Source organism: Petromyzon marinus, unplaced genomic scaffold, assembly GCF_048934315.1.
Source record: "Petromyzon marinus isolate PM22_M1 ecotype Great Lakes invasive population unplaced genomic scaffold, UKy_Petmar_22M1.pri1.0 PM_G_Scaffold_76, whole genome shotgun sequence".
Lineage (NCBI taxonomy): Eukaryota > Metazoa > Chordata > Hyperoartia > Petromyzontiformes > Petromyzontidae > Petromyzon > Petromyzon marinus.
Genome location: NW_027423031.1, coordinates 838201 through 863730, shown reverse-complemented (window position 1 = coordinate 863730; position 25530 = coordinate 838201). Strand labels below are relative to the sequence as shown.

Here is a 25530-nt window from a genome sequence, read left to right as displayed (position 1 = left end):
CACCACCTTCACCTCCTCCTCCTCCACCTCCTCCTCCACCTCCTCCACCACCTCCTACACCTCCTCCTCCACCTCCTCCACCACCTCCTACACCACCTTCACCTCCTCCTCCTCCACCTCCTCCTCCACCACCTCCCACACCACCTCCTACACCTCCTCCTCCACCTCCTCCACAACCTCCTACACCACCTTCACCTCCTCCTCCACCTCCTCCAGTTACACCTCCTCCACCTCCTCCAGTTACACCTCCTCCAGTTACACCTGCTACACCTCCTCCTCCTCCACCTCCTCCAGTTACACCTCCTCCTCCACCTCCTCCTACACCACCTCCTACACCACCTTCACCTCCTCCTCCTCCACCTCCTCCTCCACCTCCTCCTCCACCACCTTCTACACCTCCTCCTCCACCTCCTCCACCACCTCCTACACCACCTTCACCTCCTCCTCCTCCACCTCCTCCTCATCCTCCACCTCCTCCTACACCACCTCCCACACCACCTCTTACACCTCCTCCTCCACCTCCTCCTCCACAACCTCCTACACCACCTTCACCTCCTCCTCCACTTCCTCCAGTTACACCTCCTCCTCCACCACCTCCTACACCACCTTCACCTCCTCCTCCACCTCCTCCAGTTACACCTCCTCCACCTCCTCCAGTTACACCTCCTCCAGTTACACTGCTACACCTCCTCCTCCTCCTCCTCCACCTCCTCCAGTTACACCTCCTCCTCCACCTCCTCCTACACCACCTCCTACACCACCTTCACCTCCTCCTCTACCTCCTCCTCCTCCACCACCTTCTACACCACCTCCTACACCTCCTCCTCCACCTCCTCCTCCACCACCTCCTACACCACCTTCACCTCCACCTCCTCCAGTTACACCTCCTCCACCTCCTCCAGTTACACCTCCTCCACCTCCTCCAGTTACACCTCCTCCACCTCCTCCTCGTGCTGCTCCATCATCCCCACGGTGCCATCGTCGCCATCGTCGTCGTCGTCGTGGCGACCCCCGGCCAGCACGCCAATCTCGAAGCCACTGGAGGGAGCAGAGAAAGTAGGCAAGGGTGACACGCCGTAGCTAGCTAGCATGAGAGTGGAGGTGGTGATGAAGGTGGTGATACGTACCTACCTCGGGTCACCTACAGAAACAACAAAAAACCACTGCGGATGGCCACGTGGAATGTTCGAACGCTCACTGCGGAGGAGAGGCTGCCACTCCTCTGTTAGGAGCTGGACCGGCACCGCCTGGATCTCTGTGGCATTCAGGAGGTCCGGTGGACCGGTTCTGGCTCCTGCTATCATGAGGGGTGGACAGTCCTCTACTCGGGGCAGGAGACTGCCAAAGAACAGGGTGTGGCTTTTCTTCTGAACGCAAGAATGAAGGGGGCGTGGGAGCGTGGCGGTGAGGTGTGGGAAGCTGTAAGCCTCAGGCTACTTTGGGCTCGCCTTCCCATCAACCAGAGGCGAGGAGTGGTGGTCGTAGTTACTTATGCCCCCACCGAAGATGAACATCTGGAGGGATGCAGGCAAGGCCAATGAGTCAGATGCCTTCTATGACCTCCTGTCACAGGTGCTAGCTAAAGTGGCCCCTCGGGATAGAGTCATCTTGCTGGGTGACTTCAATGCCCGAGTTGGTCATGATGCTGGCACCTGGTCTGGAGTGATTGGAAGGCATGGACCAGATCAGCTCAATAACAACGGTAGGAGGTTGCTTGATTTTTGTGCAGCCAATGGGCTTGAAATTACCAACACGCTGTTCCGGCATCGGCGCATCCACACAACATAATGGATGCATGCCGGGTCCAAGCAAGAACATCTGCTGGACTACATAGTGACGGACCAGCGGATGCGAGCCCATGTCCTTGACACCAGGACCCACCGTGGAGCTGATCTGCCCACTGACCATCGACTAGTCATCTGTAAGATGCACCTGCCATTTTTCCACTCCGGTAGTGGGTGTACACCCAGGACCCCATTCCAACCTAAGGTGGCATGGTCTCAGCTAGCTGATGAAAGCTGCAAGTGAAAATGTCATCATCACTTGTGGCTGGGGTTGGCATCGTCCCCCACTCCTCCTGATGTCGAGGGGAAATAGGCGGCATTTAGGACTGTGGCTCATGCAGCTGCAATGGCTGATTTGGGAAAACGGTCCAGACCTCCCCAGAGACCCAGGCTGACAGAGGAGGTGTTCAGGCTGGCTGAGAAAAAGCGACAGGCCCAATCTCATTGGCTACAACATCCCATGTCGTAGATTGAGGAGGCTTACCACAGCCTTCGCTTGGAGGTACGGAGAGCCGTGAGGCGCTGCAATGATGGGAGGTGGTTGTGGGTTGCTGAGGAGATGGAGTCTGCCTCAATGGCCCGCGATCACAAATCGCTCTTTAACTCCATCAAAAAAGTTACCTGCAGCGCCATACCTATTACCATCATTAGGGGAAAGAACGGTGATCCAATCTCCGACCCCCAGGAACAGGTTTGCAGATTTGCTGAGCATTTCTGTGAGGCCCTGGGGGAGGGGGAATCTCTCAGCCTGGAAAATGTGGGACAAAGTGGGGATAACCCTGCTGAGGCTGTGATGCCTAAAATATTGTAAGAAGTCACCCTCTGTGAGTGCGCTGGCTGAGGTGCCATCTGTTGAGGAAGTACTGAAGGCGATCCAGAGCCTGAGACCAGGAAAGGCAGCGGGCAGAGATGATCTCCCAAGCGAAATGCTGAGGGAGGGTGGCCTTTGTGCGCAGACTGCCCTACATGACATCTTAACAACAGTCTGGACCACTGGACGGGTTCCGCAGGATTGGAAGGATGCCCTGGTGGTCCCCCTCTTTAAGAAGGGGGACCGCACAGACTGTAACAACTACAGGGGCATCTCAAGGATTATTCAACATCGCTTCGATAGGCATGCTGAGGAGAGGCTTGCGGAGCCCCAATGCTGTTTGAGGAAAGGGCGGTCCTGCAAAGATGCCATTTTTTGTCCGCCTGCTACAGCAGAGGTGTAGGGAATTCCAACAAGACCTACATCTCTGCTTTATTGGCCTTGTCAAGGCCTATGATACCATCAGTAGGCCTGGGCTCTGGATTGTTCTTCGTGCTTTCAGAGTCCCTGACCCTCTGCTCACGATTATTAAGGACCTTCATGATGGTGAGCGGGCCCGGGCAAAACTACGTGGCCAGGAGTCGGAGCCATTCCCTGTACACTTTTGGGTATGACAGGGATGTCCTCTGGCTCGGAGGTACACTACACTATAAACTACACTATACACTCCACTATACACTACACTAAAAACTACACTATACACTACTCAACCACTATACACTACACACTATAAACTACACTGTACACTACACTATAAACTACACTATACACTACACTATACTCTACACTTTACACTAGAGACTACACACTACAAAACAGTACACTATACACTACACTATAAACTAAACTATACACTACACTGTAAACTACACTACACACTACACTATACTATAAACTACTATATACTACACTGTACATTGCACTATACACTACTATACCACACAATTTCCACTACACTATGCACTACTATATACTACACTATACTATACACTACACTATACTATACACTAAACCAGGGGTCGGGAACCTATGGCTCGCGAGCCAGATGTGGCTCTTTTGATGATTGCATATGGCTCGCAGATAAAACAAAATATTCTCACTTGTTTTAATCCATCCATCGATTTTTCACTGCGCATGTCCTGTTCAGGGCTGCAGGAGCAATTGTCCATTATTTTAATTGGATGATACTGGCCTACGTTTGCCGTTGCTGGGTAAAACAGGTAAACGCCCCCTTTTGAATCAGTCTGAGACTACGTCTGCTCGGTCATTAGCTCAAAGCTAACCCTTCGACGAAGAAGATGGCGAAAAGAAAAAAAGACGACGAGTATCGTACATTTCAGGACGAATGGACCGAAGAATTCGCCTTTGTGGAGAGAGCGGGTTCTGCGGTGTGTCTAATTTGCAATCACAAAATTGCATCGTTGAAACGGTCGAATGTAAAGCGGCACTTCGACACGCGCCACGCTACCTTTGCATCAAAATACCCTGCGGGAGACAGCAGAAAGAAAGCGTGCCAAGAGCTTCTGAGCAGGGTGCAAGCTAGCCAGCAGCAACTCCGCGTATGGACCCGGCAAGGTGACTATAATTCGGCTAGCTTTGCTGGTTCTTTAGCAATAGTGAGGAACGGAAAACCATTCACAGATGGCGAGTATGCTAAAACGTTCATGCTGGATGTAGCCAATGAACTTTTTGATGATCTTCCGAACAAAGACAAGATAATCAAACGGATACAAGACATGCCTCTGTCGGCAAGAACTGTTCATGATCGTACCATCGTGATGGCAAACAAAGTGGAGGAAACGCAAGTGAAGGACATAAATGCAGCGCCGTTCTTTTCTCTGGCTTTGGATGAGTCAACAGACGTGAGCCATTTGTCGCAGTTCAGCGTGATTGCAAGATATGCTGTTGGTGACACACTGCGCGAAGAAAGTCTTGCTGTTCTGCCATTAAAAGGGTCCACAAGAGGTGAGGATTTATTCAAGTCTTTCATGGAGTTTGCTCAAGAAAAAAGTCTACCTATGGATAAACTTCTCTCAGTGTGTACTGATGGTGCTCCGTGTATGGTGGGGAAAAACAAAGGATTTGTGGCGCTTCTCCGTGAACATGAAAATAGACCCATCCTAAGTTTCCATTGCATTATACACCAGGAGGCACTTTGTGCTCAGATGTGTGACAGGCAGTTTGGCGAAGTGATGTCGCTGGTCATTCGTGTGATCAACTTTATTGTTGCCCGAGCCTTAAATGATCGCCAGTTTAAAACACTGCTGGATGAAGTTGTAAATAACTATCCTGGTCTGCTTTTGCACAGCAATGTGCGTTGGTTGTCAAGAGGGAAGGTGCTTAGCCGTTTTGCGGCTTGCCTGAACGAAATCCGGACTTTCCTTGAAATGAAAGGCGTCGGGCATCCTGAGCTAGCCGACACCGAGTGGCTCCTCAAGTTTTACTATCTCGTAGATCTGACTGAACATCTGAACCAGCTCAACGTGAAAATGCAAGGCATTGGAAATACAGTGTTATCCCTTCAACAAGCTGTATTTGCTTTTGAAAACAAGCTGGAGCTTTTCATCACGGATCTTGAAACAGGTCGTTTACTACATTTTGAAAAACTGAGCCAATTTAAAGATGCATGCACAGCAAGTGAGCCCATTCAAAACCTTGATCTCCACCAGCTAGCTGGCTGCACATCCAGTCTCCTACAGTCCTTCAAAGCACGCTTTGGAGAATTTCGTGAGCACACTCGTCTTTTTAAGTTCATCACCCATCCAAACGAGTGTTCACTGAACACAGCCGACCTGAATTACATCCCTGGTGTCTCCGTCAGAGATTTTGAAGCAGAAGTGGCTGACCTGAAGGCCTCAGACATGTGGGTGAATAAGTTCAAGTCACTGAATGAAGATTTGGAAAGAATCACACGACAGAAAGCGGAGTTGGCGAGCAAGCACATGTGGACAGAAATGAAAAAACTCCAACCCGAAGACCAGCTGATTCTCAAAACTTGGAACGCGCTTCCTGTCACATACCACACACTGCAGCGTGTGAGTATTGCTGTATTGACCATGTTTGGATCTACGTATGCATGTGAGCAGTCATTCTCACATCTTAAAAACATCAAGTCCAACCTACGATCACGTTTAACGGATGAAAGCCTCAACGCTTGCATGAAGCTTAACCTCACCAAGTACCAACCCGACTACAAAGACATCAGCAAATCCATGCAGCACCAGAAGTCGCATTAATGGTGAGTGTTATAACAACATTATTTAAAAGAATAAATTCAGAGGCTTATTATACTGACATTTAGTTGAATTCACTTTTAAAATATATTATATGGCTCTCACTGAAATAAATTTACAAATTTTTTGCTTTCATGGCTCTCTTAGTCAAAAAGGTTCCCGACCCCTGCACTAAACTATACACTACATTATACACTACACTACTATACACTACACTACTATACACTAAACTATAATTGTAAATGTTGTAGTTGTTTTACTCTCCAACACACAACCGGATAGTGTTGAACTAGTATACTACACTATACACTACTATACACTACACTATACTCTACATTATACACTACACTATATACTACACTATACACTGCTATACTCTGCACTATACACTACTATACACTACACTATACACGACACCATACACTACTCTATACACTACTATACACTACACTATACACGACACCATACACTACTCTATACACTACACTATAAACTACACTATACACTACTATACACTACACCATACACTACTATACACTACACTATACACGCCACCAAACACTACTCTATACACTACACTATAAACTAGTAACTAATTGGCACGTTTTGTTTACGTGACACTAAACCTGACAAATTGGCTGTCAGGCGGTGGCGGGTTTGACCACACAGCGTTTATATATTTACGCCACTTAACACAAAAACAAACTCTACTGTGGACAGAATGGGAATGTTGTGTTCGTGCCGTAGCAGCAGGACCTCCCGCGTAGCAGGCGAGGCAGTCAACAACTCCGTAACCACCGTGATGATGATGATGGGAGACACCGCAAACTCTAAAATATACAGCAGCAGCAGCAGACGTGATCAGGGTCTGGGGATCTAACCCTCGACCTCCCGCGTACCAGGCGAGGCAGTCAACAACTCCGCAGCCACCGTGATGATGATGATGAGAGACACCGCAAACTCTAAAATATACAGCAGCAGCAGCAGACGTGGTCAGGGTCTGGGGATCTAACCCCTGACCTCCCGCGTACCGGGCGAGGCCGTCAATAACTCCGCGTGCCCACACGGGGGCGCTCGCGAGCAGGGAGGCCGCCAGGGACAGCGCCGTCAGCGTCGCCGTCCAGCGCACGGAGCAGCAGGAGGAGGAGGGGCCCACGGCGCTGGCGGGGGCGGAGAGCGTCGCCGCGTCGCCCGCAGTCACCGCGCACGAGCGTGGGGAGGTGCAGGAGGTTGGCAGGGTGGTGGTGGCGGTGGTGGTGGTGGGGGGGGTGGTGGTGGTGGGGGCGGTGGTGGTGGTGGGGGCGGTGGTGGGGGTGGTGGTGGTGGGGGCGGTGGTGGTGGTGGTGGGGGCGGTGGTGGGGGTGGTGGTGGTGATGGTGGTGGCGGTAGTGGCTGCGAGAGCAGGAAGACAAGGGAAATTAGTGGCGAATGGCGGTTGTTGTCTGTGTGTCTTTTAAAATGTGTGTCTGTGTGTGTCTGTGTCTGTGTGTGTCTCTGTGGAGGAGGCTCGTGAAGGACGCTGCTACTGGGCAGTTGGAGGCAGTCGCCCTCCATCCAACAACAACGGAGGGCGGAGGAGCGACGCTCACAACAACGAGCGGAGCGCCGGGTGGCTAAAGCACAGCAGGTTGGCACAGTAGGGGGCACAGGTGGTGCATCAGCCAGTCATCTCAGTCAGTCGACCCGTGGCACCTGGGTCTGCCCCGTGACCTCCTGCCAGCGGGCGTTCGACACTTCACGTGGCCTCAGGGTGCACATGGCCTGGCACAAGCGTCGTGGTGACGTCACCGCCACTTAGTGGCGAATGGCGGTTGTTGTGTCTGTGTGTGTGTGTATCTGTGTGTGTGCCTGTATCTGTGTGTGTCTGTGTGTGTGCCTCTCTCTATGTGTCTGTGTGTGTTTCTGTCTGTGTGTCTGTCTGTGTCTGTGTGTCTGTGTGTGTGTCTGTGTGTGTGTGTCTATGTGTGTGTGTCTGTGTGTGTGTCTGTGTGTGTGTCTGTCTGTGTATGTGTGTCTGTGTGTGTGTCTGTGTGTGTGTCTGTGTGTGTGTCTGTGTGTGTCTGTGTGTCTGTGTGTCTCTGTGTGTGTCTGAGGTAGAGAGAGGTGAGGTGAGCGTTGCTCACCACCGACGGTGAGCAGGGCGTAAGCCATGGGGGTCCCCAGGCTGAAGAGGGAGCAGCTGTAGACCCCCTGGTCCAGCGTGGAGACGCGGGAGATGGTGAGGTCCAGCCTGGTGGAGCTCCAGTGCAGCAGAGAGACACGCGGGTTCGTGTGGGCTGAAACACGGGGAGACAGGGAGACACAGGGAGAGAGACATGGGGATAGAGACACACAGAGAGATAGACAGAGAGAGAGACAGAGAGAGAGACAAACACAGAGAGACACAGAGACAGAGAGAGAGATAGACACAGAGAGAGACAGAGAGAGAGACAAACACAGAGAGATACAGAGACAGAGATAGATGGGGATAGAGAGGCGCAGAGAGATAGACAGAGAGAGCCAGAGAGAGAGACATTTGGATAGAGAGAGACACACACACACACAGAGACAGAGACATTGGGATAGAGTAAGAGGCACAGAGAGAGAGAGACAAACACAGAGAGACAAGGAGACAGAGAGAGACAGAGAGAGACATGGGGATAGAGAGACGCAGAGAGATAGACAGAGAGAGACAGAGAGAGAGACATTGGGATAGAGGGAGAGACACAGAGAGAGACAGAGAGAGAGAGACATTGGGATAGAGGGAGAGACACAGGGAGAGACAGAGAGAGAGACACACAGCGAGCGAGAGACACAGAGAGAGACAGAGAGAGAGACACAGAGAGAGAGACACACAGCGAGAGAGAGACACAGAGAGAGACAGAGAGATAGAGACACAGAGAGAGAGACAGAGAGAGAGAGAGACACACACACACACAGCGAGAGAGAGACACAGAGAGAGAGAGCGGCAGAGACAGAGAGAGACAGAGAGAGAGACAGAGAGAGAGAGACAGAGAGAGAGACAGAGAGAGACACAGAGAGAGAGAGGGGCAGATACAGAGAGAGACAGAGAGAGAGACAGAGGGACAGAGAGAGAGAGACAGAGAGAGAGACAGAGGGACAGAGAGAGAGACAGAGAGAGAGAGACACAGAGAGAGTGCTTGCCGCTCACCCTTGACGGTCTGGAAGTAGAGTGTCTGCCCGTGAGGGTTGCTCCACTGAATTGGGTCTGAGTCTGGATTTTGCGACACGCCGCAGCGTAGCGTGGCCGTGTCTCCCTCGGACACCGCGTCTCCCGTGGCCCACACTGAGATCGGAGGACCTGCTTGGGAGACACATGGGGAGAGAGACACCCACCCACTCACTCACCCACCCACTCACCCACCCACTCACCCACTCACTCACTCACTCACCCACTCACTCACTCACTCACCCACCCACTCACTCACTCACCCACCCACTCACCTACTCACACACCTCATTCACTCACCCACCCACTCACTCAACCACTCGCCCACCCACTCACCCACCAACTCACCCAATCGCACACTCACTCACCCACTCACTCACCCACCCACTCACTCACCCACTCAGTCAACCAGTCACTCACCCAACCACTCACCCACTCACTCACCCACCGACTCAGTCAACCACTCACTCACTCACCCACCCACCCACTCACCCACCCACTCAGTCAACCACTCACTCACCCACCCACTCACCCACCCATTCACCTACTCACTCACCCACTCACCCACACACCTACTTATTCACTCACCCACCCACTCACTCAACCACTCGCCCACCCACTCACCCACTCACCCACCCACTCACTCATCCACTCACTCACCCACCCACTCATCCACTCACTCATCCACTCACTCACCCACCCACTCATCCACTCACTCAACCACCAACTCACCCACTCACTCACCCACTCACCTATTCACACACCCACTCACCCCCACACCTACTCATTCACTCACCCACCCACTCACTCAACCACTCGCCCACCCACTCACCCACTCACTCACTCAACCACTCACCCACTCACTCGCCCACCCACTTATTCAACCACTAACCCACCCAATCACACACCCACTCACTCACCCACTCACTCACCCACCCACTCACCCACCTACTCACTCAACCACTCACTCACCCACCCACTCACCCACTCACTCACCCACTCACCTACTCACCCACACACCTCATTCACTCACCCACCCACTCACTCAACCACTCGCCCACCCACTCACCCACTCACCCACCCACTCACTCATCCACTCACTCACCCACCCACTCATCCACTCACTCATCCACTCACTCACCCACCCACTCATCCACTCACTCAACCACCAACTCACCCACTCACTCACCCACTCACCTATTCACACACCCACTCACCCCCACACCTACTCATTCACTCACCCACCCACTCACTCAACCACTCGCCCACCCACTCACCCACTCACTCACTCAACCACTCACCCACTCACTCGCCCACCCACTTATTCAACCACTAACCCACCCAATCACACACCCACTCACTCACCCACTCACTCACCCACCCACTCACCCACCTACTCACTCAACCACTCACTCACCCACCCACTCACCCACTCACTCACCCACTCACCTACTCACCCACACACCTCATTCACTCACCCACCCACTCACTCAACCACTCACCTATCCACTCACTCACTCAACCACTCACTCACCCAGCCACTCAACCACTCGCTCACCCACTCACACACCCACCCACTCACCCACCCACGCACCCACTCACCCATAGCGCTGTGTGGTGGAGGGAAGGAGACACAGGACATTGGAGACCACTCCCCTGCCTTCCACCGGGGGTAGTCAGCTACGATTCTCACACGGATGTAGTACTTAGCAGCGCCTCTAAGCGGAGGTACCGTGTGGCGGTAGCGACATCCCACAAAGCGCTCCTAGCAGAAGCATCATCATAATCAGTACCATCATCATCATCATCAGTAGCATCATCAGTAGCAGCAGCATCATCATTTTCATCAGTAGTAGTAGCATTATCATGCTACTACTACTCAACCACTCACCCACCCAATCACCCACCCAATCACCCACCCACTCACCCACCCACTCACTCATCCACCCACCCACCCACTCACCCACCCACCCACTCACCCACCCACTCACTCACTCACCCACTCACCCACTCACTCACCCACTCACTCACCCACCCACCGACTCAACCACTCACTCACTCACCCATTCACCCACCCACCCACCCACCGACTCAACCACTCACTCACTCACTCACCCATTCACCCACCCACCCACTCACCCACCCACTCACTCACTCACCCACTCACCCATTCACCCACTCACTCACTCACTCACCCACTCACCCACTCACCCATTCACCCACCCACCCACTCACTCACCCACCCACCCACCCACTCACCCACCCACTCTCACCGTGCTGGTTGTGCCCCCCCTCGTCGAGACCTCCGCCTGCAGGTGGTACAGCACGTCACGCCGCTCCATCCTCCTCCTCCACCCACTCCTCATGGAGACCCCCACGAAGAGCTCCCACCACTCCGCCTCTCCCTCGTCGCGGTCGTCGTGGTGACCGTCAATGTCACGGTAATCGTCATCGTCGCGGTCATCGTCATCGTCGTGGTCATCATCGTCGCGGTCATCGTCATCGTGGTCACCGTCATCGTCGCGGTCATCGTCATCGTCGTGGTCATCGTCACCGCCGCGGTCACCGTCATCGTCGTGGTCATCGTCACCGCCGCGGCCTTCACTGTCACCGTCATCGTCATCCTCAACACGGCACTCCTCCTCGCCGCCAGCCTCGTCCACCGTCACTTTCTTGTGGAGCATCAAGGTGACCGTCGGAGCACTGAGCACAGCTGAGACAAAGACAAAGATCCCCCGTGTAGCCTTCGCAGACTGTAGGGGCAAGTGCTGTCAGCGAGCAGCACCTATGAAGGCCGGAACGGCACACGAGGGGGTGGGTGGCCAGCACCACGCCCGACCGCCTTTGTCGACCCAGTGGCGATGTTGACACACCGCACCGGGTACTCATTTCAGGCTGAGTCGACCTAGGGGAGCCCCAGGACCGGTTCAGACAATGGTCACCGGTGTTGGCCGTGAGCGGGAATCGAACCTGGGTCGCCAGGTTCACAGCGCAGCGTAGTGCTAACCGCTACACTACCGCTCCCCACACACACAGACACACACGCACAGACACACACGCACAGACACACAGACACACACACAGACAGACACACACACACAGACACACACACAGAGAGACACACACAGACACACACAGAGACACAAAGACAGTCACACACACAGTCACACACACAGACACACACGCACAGACACAGACACACACGCACAGACACACAGACACACACAGAGACACAAAGACAGTCACACACACAGACACACACACAGAGACACAAAGACAGTCACACACACAGTCACACACACAGACACACACACACAGACACACACCCACAGACACACCCACACAGACACACACACAGACAGACACACACACATACAGACACACACACAGAGAGACACACACACACAGACACACACACAGAGACACAAAGACAGTCACACACACAGTCACACACACAGACACACACACACGCACAGACACACACAGACACACATGCACAGACACACAGACACACACAGAGACACAAAGACAGTCACACACACAGTCACACACACAGACACACACAGAGACACACATAGCGACACAAAGACAGTCACACACACAGCCACACACACACACACACAGACACACACCAGACACACACAAAGAGACACAAAGACAGTCACACACACAGTCACACACACAGACACACACGCACAGACACACAGACACACATGCACAGACACACAGACACACACACACACAGAGACACAATGACAGTCACACACACAGTCACACACACAGACACACACACAGAGACACACACAGCGACACAAAGACAGTCACACACACAGTCACACACACAGACACAACAACAACAACAACCGCCATTCACCACTAAGTGGCGGTGACGTCACCACGACGCTTGTGCCAGGCTATGTGCACCCTGAGGCCACGTGAAGTGTCGAACGCCCGCTGGCAGGAGGTCACGGGGCAGACCCAGGTGCCACGGGTCGACTGACTGAGACGACTGGCTGATGCACCACCTGTGCCCCCTACTGTGCCAACCTGCTGTGCGTTAGCCACCCGGCGCTCCGCTTGTTGTTGTGAGCGTCGCTCCTCCGCCCTCCGTTGTTTGTGGAGGGCGACTACCTCCAACTGCCCAGTAGCGTCCTTCACGAGCCTCCTCCACAGAGGCCGATCTTGACACCGCTGGTACCAGTCATCGGCAAGTCCACTCAGCTCCACGTCCTCCCGTACCACATCACTCCATTTCTTCTCTAGCCCGTGCCACGCCCGTTTAGCCTCCTCAATCCGGCCGAACAAAAGCTGTTTCGGCATGCGGTGGCTGGGCATGCGGGTTACATGACCCAGCCATCACAGCCTTGCCCGCCGGAGGACCTCACCGATGGGACCTTGCCCAAATCTTTCAAGGATTTGTGAGCTCCTCACACAATCCAGTCTGGTTAAACCCAGGATGGATCGTAGGCAGGCCAGCCTAAATGTTTCTAACCGGCGAAGATGTTCCATTAGGGGGGTCCACAGACACACACACAGACACAAAGACAGTCACACACACAGTCACACACAGACACACACACACAGACACACACAGAGACACACGCACAGACACAAAGACAGTCACATGCAGAAACACACACAGAGACACAGAGACACACACATAGACAGACACACACACAGACACACACACACAGGCACACACACAGACACAACAACAACAACCGCCATTCGCCACTAAGTGGCGGTGACGTCACCACGACGCTTGTGCCAGGCTATGTGCACCCTGAGGCCACGTGAAGTGTCGAACACCCGCTGGCAGGAGGTCACGGGGCAGACCCAGGTGCCACGGGTCGACTGACTGAGATGACTGGCTGATGCACCACCTGTGCCCCCTACTGTGCCAACCTGCTGTGCTTTAGCCACCCGGCGCTCCGCTCGTTGTTCTGAGCGTCGCTCCTCCGCCCTCCGCTGTTGTTGGAGGGCGACTACCTCCAACTGCCCAGTAGCATCCTTCACGAGCCTCCTCCACAGAGGCCGATCTTGACACCGCTGGTACCAGTCATCGGCAAGTCCACTCAGCTCCACGTCCTCCTGTACCACATCACTCCATCTCTTCTCTAGCCCGTGCCGCGCCCGCCCAGCCCCCTCAATCCGGCCGAACAAAAGCTGTTTCGGCATGCGGTGGCTAGGCATGCGGGCTACATGACCCAGCCATCGCAGCCTTCCCCGCCGGGGGAGCTCAGCGATGGGACCTTGCCCAGATCTTTCAAGGCTTTTTGAGCTCCTCACACAATCCAGTCTGGTTAAACCCAGGATGGATCGTAGGCAGGCCAGCCTAAATGTTTCCAACCGGCGAAGATGTTCCATTAGGGGGGTCCACGTTTCGCAAGCGTAGAGAAGGGAGGGAATGACCGTGGCCGAGAAAACCTGAAGCTTAGTGCGGAGCGAAGACCAGGTAGCTTCCGCACAGCGTTACGCAACTGATGAAAAGATATTGCCGCTCGACTGATTCGGAGTGAGACCTCTGCTGTTAAACTGGAGCCAGTCATAAGCACACTGCCCAGGTATGGGAAACTCTCCACTCTCTCCACAACTGCCCCATCACCGATTGGGAGTTGTGGGGGTGGAGTGTCCGATGGTACAAAATACCCAGGCAGGTGCTTAGTTTTGGTGGGGCTGATGGTAAGGCCCCACCTCTTAGTGGCACGCTCCAGTCTCAGCAGCAGCATCTCCAACTCCTCCTCCGAATGTGCAGCTATTACCAAATCATCAGCATACATAACGGGGTTGAGCAATAGGGAGCCATCCCTTGACCGCACTCGGGCGTCGATCAGCCTCCCATTATATCTGTACCATATGGAGATTCCCCCGGTACAGCTATTGAAGGCTTCACGAACTACGTGGTCAAAATAGATGTTAAATAATGTGGGAGCCAGAGGACATCCCTGTCGCACCCCAAGGTTAACAGGGAATGGCTCTGACTCCCGGCCACGTAGTTTTACCCGGGCCCGCTCACCATCATGAAGGTCCTTAATGATCGTGAGCAGAGGGTCAGGTACTCCAAAAGCACGAAGAACAACCCAGAGCCCAGGCCTACTGATGGTATAATAGGCCTTGACCAGGTCAATAAAGCAGAGATGTAGGTCTTGTTGGAATTCCCTACACCTCTGCTGTAGCTGACGGACAGAAAATATGGCATCTGTGCAGGACCGCCCCCTCCTGAAACCGCATTGGGGCTCCGCAAGCCTCTCCTCAGCGTGCCCGGCAAGGCGACGTTGAACAATCCCCGCCAGGACCTTTTCCGGCACACTGAGGAGTGAGATGCCCCTGCAGCTGCCACAGTCCGCACGGCCCCTCTTCTTAAAAAGGGGGACCACCAGGGCATCCTTCCAATCCTGCGGAACCCGTCCAGTGGTCCAGACTGTTGTTATGATGTCATATAGGGCAGTCTGTGCACAAACGCCGCCCTCCCTCAGCATTTCGCTTGGGAGATCATCTCTGCCCGCTGCCTTTCCTGGTCTCAGACTCCGGATCGCCTTCAGTACTTCCTCAACAGATGGCACCTCAGCCAGCCACTCACAGGGGATGACTTCTTCCAATATTTGAGGCACTGCAGCCTCAGCAGGGTCATCCTCACTTTGTGCCACGATGTTTTCCTGGCTGAGGGATTTTCCCTCCCCCAGGACCTCACAGAAATGCTCAGAAAATCTGTAAACCTGTTCCTGGGGGTCGGAGATGGGGTCACCGTTTTTTCCCCTAATGATGGTAATAGGTGTGGCGCTGCAGATTACTTTTTTGATGGAGTTAAATAGAGATTTGTGATCACGGGCCACTGAGGCAGACTCCATCTCCTCAGCAACCCGCGACCACCACCCAACCTTGCAGCGCCTCACGGCTCTCCGAACCTCCGAGCGAAGGCTGCGGTAAGCCTCCTCACTCTCTGACGTGGGATTCTGTAGCCGATGACAGTGGGCCTATCGCTTTTTCTCAACCATCCTGAACACCTCCTCTGTCAGCCAGGGTCTCTGGGGAGGTCTGGACCGCGTACCCAAAGCAGCCATTGCAGCTGCATGAGTCACAGTCCTAAACCTCGCCCATTTACCCTCGACATCAGGACTAGTCGGGGACAATGGCAATCCTAGCCGCAAGCGATAATGAAATTCTCGCTTGCAACTTTCAACAGATAACTGACACCAGGCCACTTTAGGTTGGAATGGGGTCCTGGGTGTACACCCACCACCGGAGTGGAAGAATGGCAGGCGCATCTTACAGATGACTAGTCGATGGTCAGAGGGCAGATCAGCTCCACGGTAGGTCCTGGTGTCAAGGACATGGGCTCGCACCCGCTGGTCCGTCACTATGTAGTCTAGCAGATGTTCTTGCTTGGACCCGGCATGCATCCATGATGTTGTGTGGATGCGCCGATGCCGGAACAGCGTGTTGGTAATTACAAGCCCATGGGCTGCACAAAAATCTAGCAGCCTCCTACCGTTGTTATTGAGCTGATATGGCCCATGCCCTCCAATCACTCCAGACTAGGTGCCAGTATCATGACCAACTCGGGCATTGAAGTCACCCAACATGATGACTCTATCCCGAGGGGCCACTTTAGCCAGCACCTGTGACAGGAGGTCATAGAAGGCATCTGACTCATCGGCTTTGCCTGCATCCCTCCACGGATATTCATCTTCGGTGGGGGCATAAGTAACCACGACCACCATTCCTCGCCTCCGGTTGATGGGAAGGCGAGCCCAAAGTAGCCTGGGACTTACAGCTTCCCACACCTCACCGCCACGCTCCCACGCCCCCTTCATTCTTTTGTTCAAAAGAAGAGCCACACCCTGTTGTTTGGCAGTCTGCTGCCCCGAGTAGAGGACTGTCCACCCCTCATGGTGGCAGGAGCCAGAGCCGGTCCACCGGACCTCCTGAATGCCACACAGATCCAGGCGGTACCGGTCCAGCTCCCAACAGAGGAGTGGCAGCCTCTCCTCCGCAGTGAGCGTTCGAACATTCCACGTGGCCACCCGTAGTGGCTTTTCGTTGTTTCTGGAGGAGCCCCGAGGGTAGATATTCAATCTCCTGGCTCCGCCAATTGGGGTTTGGCCAGGAGACGTCATAGATGCCTGGCCCCCCGGGGCCTCCGGCACAAGCTTATTAGTTACATATTTCAGTTTAACTTGTGGTTTAGTGGTAATTAATTGAAGGTGGAGGGGTTACCAGCCCCTCGCACCCGTCCAGAGCCCCCGTTTAGCCCCTGTGGTGGACACATATGCCATGAGGGGAGGAGCCAATCAAAATTGGACCTCCCCCCACAGCACTGTCCACGACAGAGTTGCCCATCCGGCACCGCGAGGAGGTAGGGGGTTGTTTTGCCGGACTCATACACACAGACACACACAGACATACACACAGAGACACACACACACAGACACATACACATAGACACACAGAGAGAGAGACACACACACAGACACACACACACAGACACACACAGACACACACACAGTCACACACAGTCACACACAGACACACATAGACACACATACAGACACACATACAAAGAGACATACACACAAAGACACACACAAACAGACATACACACAGACAAACGCACAGACACACATACACAGAGACACACACACAGTCACACACAGACACACAGACATACACAGAGACACACAGACATACACAGAGACACACATACACAGATACACTCATACACACAGAGACACACAGACATACACAGAGACACACACACACAGACACACACAGAGACACAGAGAGAGAGAGAGACACACACACACAGACATACACAGAGACACACACACACAGAGACACACAAAGAGAGAGAGAGACAGACAAGGCCACTCACTGGTCTTCAAGGGCAAGAGCTCAAGCACAACCCAGGGTGAGGAGAGCGGTGAGGACTGCGGCGATGGTGAAGATGAGATGGTGGATCTCACGCGGAGGTAATAGCGGTGGCCGGGAAGTCGCAGTGCTGAGGAGACATCGCACCGAGTCTCTGCGGTCACAGCGCAGACACTCCGCCAGCGGGCTTCTCCGTAGCTGTGCAGACGGAGACACGTGAGGGGTGGGTGGGTGGGTGGGTGAGTGCGTGGGTGAGTGGGTGGATGAGTGGATGAGTGGGTGAGTGGGTGAGTGAATGAGTGGGTGAGTGAGTGGGTGGGTGAGTGAGTGGGTGGGTGAGTGAGTGGGTGAATGAGTGGGTGAGTGAGTGGGTGAGTGAGTGAGTGAGTGGGTGAGTGAGTGGGTGGGTGAGTGAGTGAGTGAGTGGGTGAGTGAGTGGGTGGGTGGGTGGGTGAGTGAGTGAGTGAGTAGGTGGGTGAGTGGGTGGGTGGGTGAGTGGGTGGGTGGGTGGGTGAGTGAGTGGGTGGGTGGGTGAGTGAGTGAGTGGGTGAGTGAGTGAGTAAGTGGGCGAATGTGTGAGTGGATGAGTGTGTGAATGGGTGAGTGAGTGGGTGAGTGAGTGGGTGGGTGAGTGAGTGGGTGGGTGGGTGAGTGAGTGAGTGAGTGGGTGAGTGAGTGGGTGGGTGGGTGGGTGAGTGAATGAGTGAGTGAGTGAGTGGGTGAGTGAGTGAGTGGGTGAGTGAGTGGGTGAGTGAGTCGGTGGGTGAGTGAGTGGGTGAGTGAATGAGTGAGTGGGTGAGTGAGTGGGTGGATGAGTGAGTGAGTGGGTGAGTGAGTGAGTGAGTGGGTGGGTGGGTGGGTGAGTGAGTGGGTGGATGAGTGAGTGAGTGAGTGGGTGGGTGGGTGGGTGAGTGAGTGGGTGAGTGAGTGAGTGGGTGAGTGAGTGGGTGAATGAGTGGGTGGGTGGGTGGGTGAGTGAGTGGGTGGATGAGTGAGTGAGTGAGTGGGTGAGTGAGTGGGTGAGTGAGTGAGTGAGTGGGTGGGTGGGTGGGTGAGTGAGTGGGTGAGTGAGTGAGTGGGTGAGTGAGTGGGTGAATGAGTGGGTGGGTGAGTGAGTGAGTGGGTGGGTGGGTGGGTGAGTGAGTGGGTGAGTGAGTGAGTGGATGAGTGAGTGGGTGGGTGAGTGAGTGAGTGTGGGGGTGAGTGAGTGAGCGAGCATCTCACAGTTTATACTCCACTCTGTAGGTAACGTTCAGGAGCTTTGAGCTGCTGGTAGTGTTGTAGAAGTCGATGGTTGAAGGCTGAACCAGTGGGGGAATATTCCCTGTGGTATCCCCTCCATCCTCCCAACACAGGGTTGACAGCAGGTCTCGAGACTGCACGCGAACATTCATTGGGGAAGGTGGAGCTGGGGATATGGGCAAACGGCACTCATTGTGACCTTACCACTGGACCACCACTCTCCCCACACCCTCACACAGTGCCAACAAGCCACTTTGCCCAGCTACAATCTGCGATCCCCAGGTCGCTCCTGACAAAGAGCTACAATATATATAAAAACATCTCAGTGGGCGCCTTAACTGGCTTAAATAAAATAAAAATAGTGAATAGTTTTTTTTAAAACAACACAGAGCCTCGTACCGGTTGCGGGAGGCCAACCGCTAGCGCCCGGCAGCAGCTGCAGCAGCAGCAGCAGCTGGGCTTGAAGCAGTCTCCAGCTGCCCATCGTGAACCTCCGTGGGACGTCGTCAGCGGGAGGAGACGGAGCAGTCGGGCAGAGCGCGGAGTGAAGTCCGCGCCCACTGCCCGAAGCGCGCGACCTCTGAACCGCTGACCTCTGACCTCTCCGGCAAGGACTTTCTCCCAAGGACATTGCTGGAGAGGGCGAGGTCGTTTTCTGTCTCAGGTCATGGTCAGGTGAATCCTGTGGTGGTGGTGATGGTGGTGAGAGAAGAGGGAGGTAGAGAGAGAGACGTTACAGTGCACGTGGCTGTTGCCATCGTGATCAGCATCATCATCATCATCATCCATTACCCCGCTCGCGATGGTCCTGTCTCCGATTAGCACCCCTTGGCTACCAGGCACGGTGCAACATCAGTTCGGCATTCACGAGGAGCGCATGCATCCCGACCGCGGGCTGCCGCCACCAGCGGCGACCCGTGATGAAATAATTCCTCGACAAATCAAGTCGTCAGCCACGGCGGTAGAGAAAGGCCCAAGACCTGAGCGGGGTTATCGCCTGCCTCCGGGCGATGTACAGATGGGCAAGAAGCCGGCCTGCCGCACCGCCTGCTCACGACGATCAGCCGGTGCGTCTCTCCCCAGCGAACGCGCGACACGTGGGGGACGACATCTCGTGCTGCTGCTGCTGCTGCTGCTCACTGCAGGCCCCCTGCTGAGTCGCGGCCAATTCGCAGCCTGCGTTGGTCGTACGGTTGCCCGAGGACACGGAGCGGATGACCGGGACGGATGAACAGGAACAGGAACGAATGGGACTAATGAACGAGATGGATGAACGAGATGAACAGGAACAGGAACGAATGGGACTAATGAACGAGACGAATGAACGGGACGAACAGGAACAGGAACGAATGGGACTAATGAACGAGATGGATGAACGAGACGAACAGGAACAGGAACGAATGGGACTAATGAACAAGACGGATGAACGGGACGAACAGGAACAGGAACGAATGGGACTAATGACCGGGAGGGATGAACGAGACGAACAGGAACAGGAACGAATGGGACTAATGACCGGGAGGGATGAACGAGACGAACAGGAACAGGAACGAATGTGACTAATGACCGGGAGGGATGAACGAGACGAACAGGAACAGGAACGAATGGGACTAATGACCGGGAGGGATGAACGAGACGAACAGGAACAGGAATGAATGGGACTAATGACCGGGAGGGATGAACGAGACGAACAGGAACAGGAACGAATGGGACTAATGAACGAGACAGATGAACGAGACGAACAGGAACAGGAACGAATGGGACTAATGACCGGGAGGGATGAACGAGACGAACAGGAACAGGAACGAATGGGACTAATGAACGAGATGGATGAACGAGACGAACAGGAACAGGAACGAATGGGACTAATGAACGAGATGGATGAATGAGACGAACGAACAGGAACAGGAACGAATGGGACTAATGAACAAGACGGATGAACGGGACGAACAGGAACAGGAACGAATGGGACTAATGACCGGGAGGGATGAACGAGACGAACAGGAACAGGAACGAATGGGACTAATGACCGGGAGGGATGAACGAGACGAACAGGAACAGGAACGAATGTGACTAATGACCGGGAGGGATGAACGAGACGAACAGGAACAGGAACGAATGGGACTAATGACCGGGAGGTATGAACGAGACGAACACGAACAGGAATGAATGGGACTAATGACCGGGAGGGATGAACGAGACGAACAGGAACAGGAACGGGAACGAATGTGACTAATGACCGGGACGGATGAACGAGACGAACAGGAACAGGAGCGAATGGGACTAATGACCGGGAGGGATGAACGAGACGAACAGGAACAGGAACGAATGGGACTAATGAACGAGACGGATGAACGAGACGAACAGGAACAGGAACGAATGGGACTAATGAACAAGACGGATGAACGGGACGAACAGGAACAGGAACGAATGGGACTAATGAACGAGACGGATGAACGAGACGAACAGGAACACGAACGAATGGGACTAATGAACGAGACGGATGAACGGGACGAACAGGAACAGGAACGAATGGGACTAATGACCAAGAGGGATGAACGAGACGAACAGGAACAGGAGCGAATGGGACTAATGACCGGGAGGGATGAACGAGACGAACAGGAACAGGAACAAATGGGACTAATGAACGAGACGGATGAACGAGACGAACAGGAACAGGAACGAATGGGACTAATGAACAAGACGGATGAACGGGACGAACAGGAACAGGAACGAATGGGACTAATGAACGAGACGGATGAACGAGACGAACAGGAACACGAACGAATGGGACTAATGAACGAGACGGATGAACGGGACGAACAGGAACAGGAACGAATGGGACTAATGACCGGGAGGGATGAACGAGACGAACAGGAACAGGAACGAATGGGACTAATGACCGGGAGGGATGAACGAGACGAACAGGAACAGGAACGAATGTGACTAATGACCGGGAGGGATGAACGAGACGAACAGGAACAGGAACGAATGGGACTAATGACCGGGAGGGATGAACGAGACGAACAGGAACAGGAATGAATGGGACTAATGACCGGGAGGGATGAACGAGACGAACAGGAACAGGAACGGGAACGAATGTGACTAATGACCGGGACGGATGAACGAGACGAACAGGAACAGGAGCGAATGGGACTAATGACCGGGAGGGATGAACGAGACGAACAGGAACAGGAACGAATGGGACTAATGAACGAGACGGATGAACGAGACGAACAGGAACAGGAACGAATGGGACTAATGAACAAGACGGATGAACGGGACGAACAGGAACAGGAACGAATGGGACTAATGAACGAGACGAACAGGAACACGAACGAATGGGACTAATGAACGAGACGGATGAACGGGACGAACAGGAACAGGAACGAATGGGACTAATGACCAAGAGGGATGAACGAGACGAACAGGAACAGGAGCGAATGGGACTAATGACCGGGAGGGATGAACGAGACGAACAGGAACAGGAACGAATGGGACTAATGAACGAGACGGATGAACGAGACGAACAGGAACAGGAACGAATGGGACTAATGAACAAGACGGATGAACGGGACGAACAGGAACAGGAACGAATGGGACTAATGAACGAGACGGATGAACGAGACGAACAGGAACACGAACGAATGGGACTAATGAACGAGACGGATGAACGGGACGAACAGGAACAGGAACGAATGGGACTAATGAACGAGACGGATGAACGAGACGAACAGGAACGAATGGGACTAATGACCGGGAGGGATGAACGAGACCAACAGGAACAGGAACGAATCGGACTAATGAACGAGACGGATGAACGAGACGAACAGGAACAGGAACGAATGGGACTAATGAACGAGACGGATGAACGGGACGAACAGGAACAGGAACGAATGGGACTAATGAACGAGACGGATGAACGCGACGAACAGGAACAGGAACGAATGGGACTAATGAACGAGACGGATGAACGGGACGAACAGGAACAGGAACGAATGGGACTAATGAACGAGACGGATGAACGCGACGAACAGGAACAGGAACGAATGGGACTAATGAACGAGACGGATGAACGGGACGAACAGGAACAGGAACGAATGTGACTAATGAACGAGACGGATGAACGAGACGAACAGGAACAGGAACGAATGGGACTAATGACCGGGAGGGATGAACGAGACGAACAGGAACAGGAACGAATGGGACTAATGACCGGGAGGGATGAACAGGAACAGGAACGCAGCTTTGGCGACAGGCTCCGCGACATCGCGAACGCGGTGGACACCGCGAGCGGCGAGGGAGGACGCAGGAGGCGGAACAACGCCGCCATTGACACTCACAAATAAACGCGCGGCGGCGGCGAGATTGGAGATTGTATCGCCGCGGTGCAAACACTACAACCCCGACCGCAACAACATCGTCAATAACAACGTCGTCAACAACAACATCGTCAACAACAACGTCAACAACATCGTCAACAACAACGTCAACAACATCGTCAACGTCGTCAACAACATCGTCGTCAACAACAACGTCGTCAACAACAACATCGTCAACAACAACGTCGTCAACAACATCGTCAACAACATCATCAACATCGTCAACAACAACATCGTCAACAACAACATCGTCAACAACGTCAACAACATCATCGTCAACAACAACATCATCGTCAACAACATCGTCAACAACAATGTCGTCAACAACAACATCGTCAACAACAACAACGTCATCAACAACAACATCGTCAACAACAACATCAACAACAACGATGTCGTGAGCGGCCACAGAGAGTGGCGGCGGGGCGCTCGGAGCGAGCGGAATCCGAGCAGCGACAGCTGAAGGCGCCCCAAGTAGCTCAAGGAGTTGGGGGGTCGGGGGGGAGCCCGGATTGATGGCAAAGGTAGGAGCTGAATCAGACGTCAAAAATATACAGCAGCAGCAGCAGGCATCGTCAGGGTCTGGCGAGATAGTCAACATCTCATAGCCACCGTGAAGATGATGAGAGACACACACAGACTACAAATAAACAGCAGCAGCAGGCATCGTCAGGGTCTGGATAGAACCCACGACCTCCTGTAGACCATGCGAGGTGGTCAACATCTCATAGCCACCGTGATGATGAGAGAGACACACAGACTACAAATATACAGCAGCAGCAGGCATTGTCAGGGTCTGGATAGAACCCACGACCTCCTGTATACCAGCCGAGGTAGTTAACATCTCATAGCCACCGTGATGATGATGATGAAAGAGAGACACACAGACCACAAATATACAGCAGCAGCAGGCATCGTCAGGGTCTGGATCGAGCCCACGACCTCCTGTATACCAGGCGAGGTAGTCAACATCTCATAGCCACCGTGATGATGATGAGAGAGACAGACTACAAATATACAGTAGCAGGCATCGTCAGGGTCTGGATCGAACCCACGACCTCCTGTATACCAGGCGAGGTAGTCAACATCTCCTAGCCACCATGATGATGAGAGACACAGACTACAAATATACAGCAGCAGCAGGCATCGTCAGGGTCTGCATCGAACCCACGACCTCCTGTAGACCAGGCGAGGTAGTTAACATCTCATAGCCACCGTGATGATGATGAGAGACACAGACTACAAATATACAGCAGCAGCAAGCATCGTCAGGGTCTGGATAAAACTCACGACCTCCTGTATACCAGGCGAGGTAGTCAACATCTCATAGCCACCATGATGATGATGAGAGAGACACAGACTACAAATATACAGTAGCAGCAGCAGGCATCGTCAGGGTCTGGATCGAACCCACGACCTCCTGTATACCAGGCGAGGTAGTTAACATCTCATAGCCACCGTGCTGACAACAACCACAACAACCACAAGACAACTTTAGATTAAGGCCATCAGTCTAACTACAACAAACAGTGACGAGGTGGGAGCAAAAAACGCAGACGTTAGCTGAATGTGTGTCGGGGAGGGGGGTTTGGGAGAAAGTTAATGCGTTTATATTTAAACAAACTTTGTTGTAACAACTCCGCCACCACCGCCACCACCACCGCCGTGAACTTCACCGCAATGCTGAACTACATGCGACCTAAGGGACCGCGGTGATTTGCGGCTCAGCGTCAGTTGCTGGACAACACGCGACCCCAGGAAGTGCCCCCCCCCCTCGAGGCTAAGGGACCGCGGTGATTTGCGGCTCAATGTCAGTTTCTGAGCTCCACGCGACCCCAGGAAGTGCCCCCCCCCCTCGAGGCTTGCCGCGACCTAAGAGACCGCGGTGATTTGCGGCTCAAGGCGACTTGAGCGTGGACAATGAGAACCAAGCCAAAAAACGTAACTTGTATATAAATAAATATTGTTTACAAATATTTTTTTTTATTGTCAACGATAGAATCTAGTATTGTCACGAGTGTGACGTACGTATAGCAAGTTT

At 53.6% G+C, this 25530-nt stretch overlaps 1 protein-coding gene across 2 annotated transcripts; it reads right to left on the bottom strand.

Moving 5' to 3' along the window:
• Positions 1–864: 864 nt before the first annotated feature.
• LOC142920797 (uncharacterized) lies at positions 865–25211 on the bottom strand. Of its 2 annotated transcripts, none has more exons than XM_076062882.1 (10): positions 25114–25211; positions 19507–19789; positions 19090–19273; positions 17870–18063; positions 11271–11710; positions 10600–10762; positions 8980–9132; positions 7952–8104; positions 6860–7220; positions 865–1038 (listed from the first exon to the last, which is right to left on the bottom strand). In XM_076062882.1, exons 2-10 carry the CDS (start codon positions 19736–19738, stop codon positions 927–929), a joined length of 1992 nt encoding a protein of 663 aa, XP_075918997.1. In that variant the 5' UTR covers positions 19739–19789; positions 25114–25211; the 3' UTR covers positions 865–926. The 2 variants fall into 2 exon arrangements, with proteins under 2 accessions (XP_075918997.1, XP_075918998.1); XM_076062883.1 differs by having other exon boundaries at positions 866–1038; positions 8980–9129.
• Between the last annotated feature and the right edge of the window lie 319 nt (positions 25212–25530).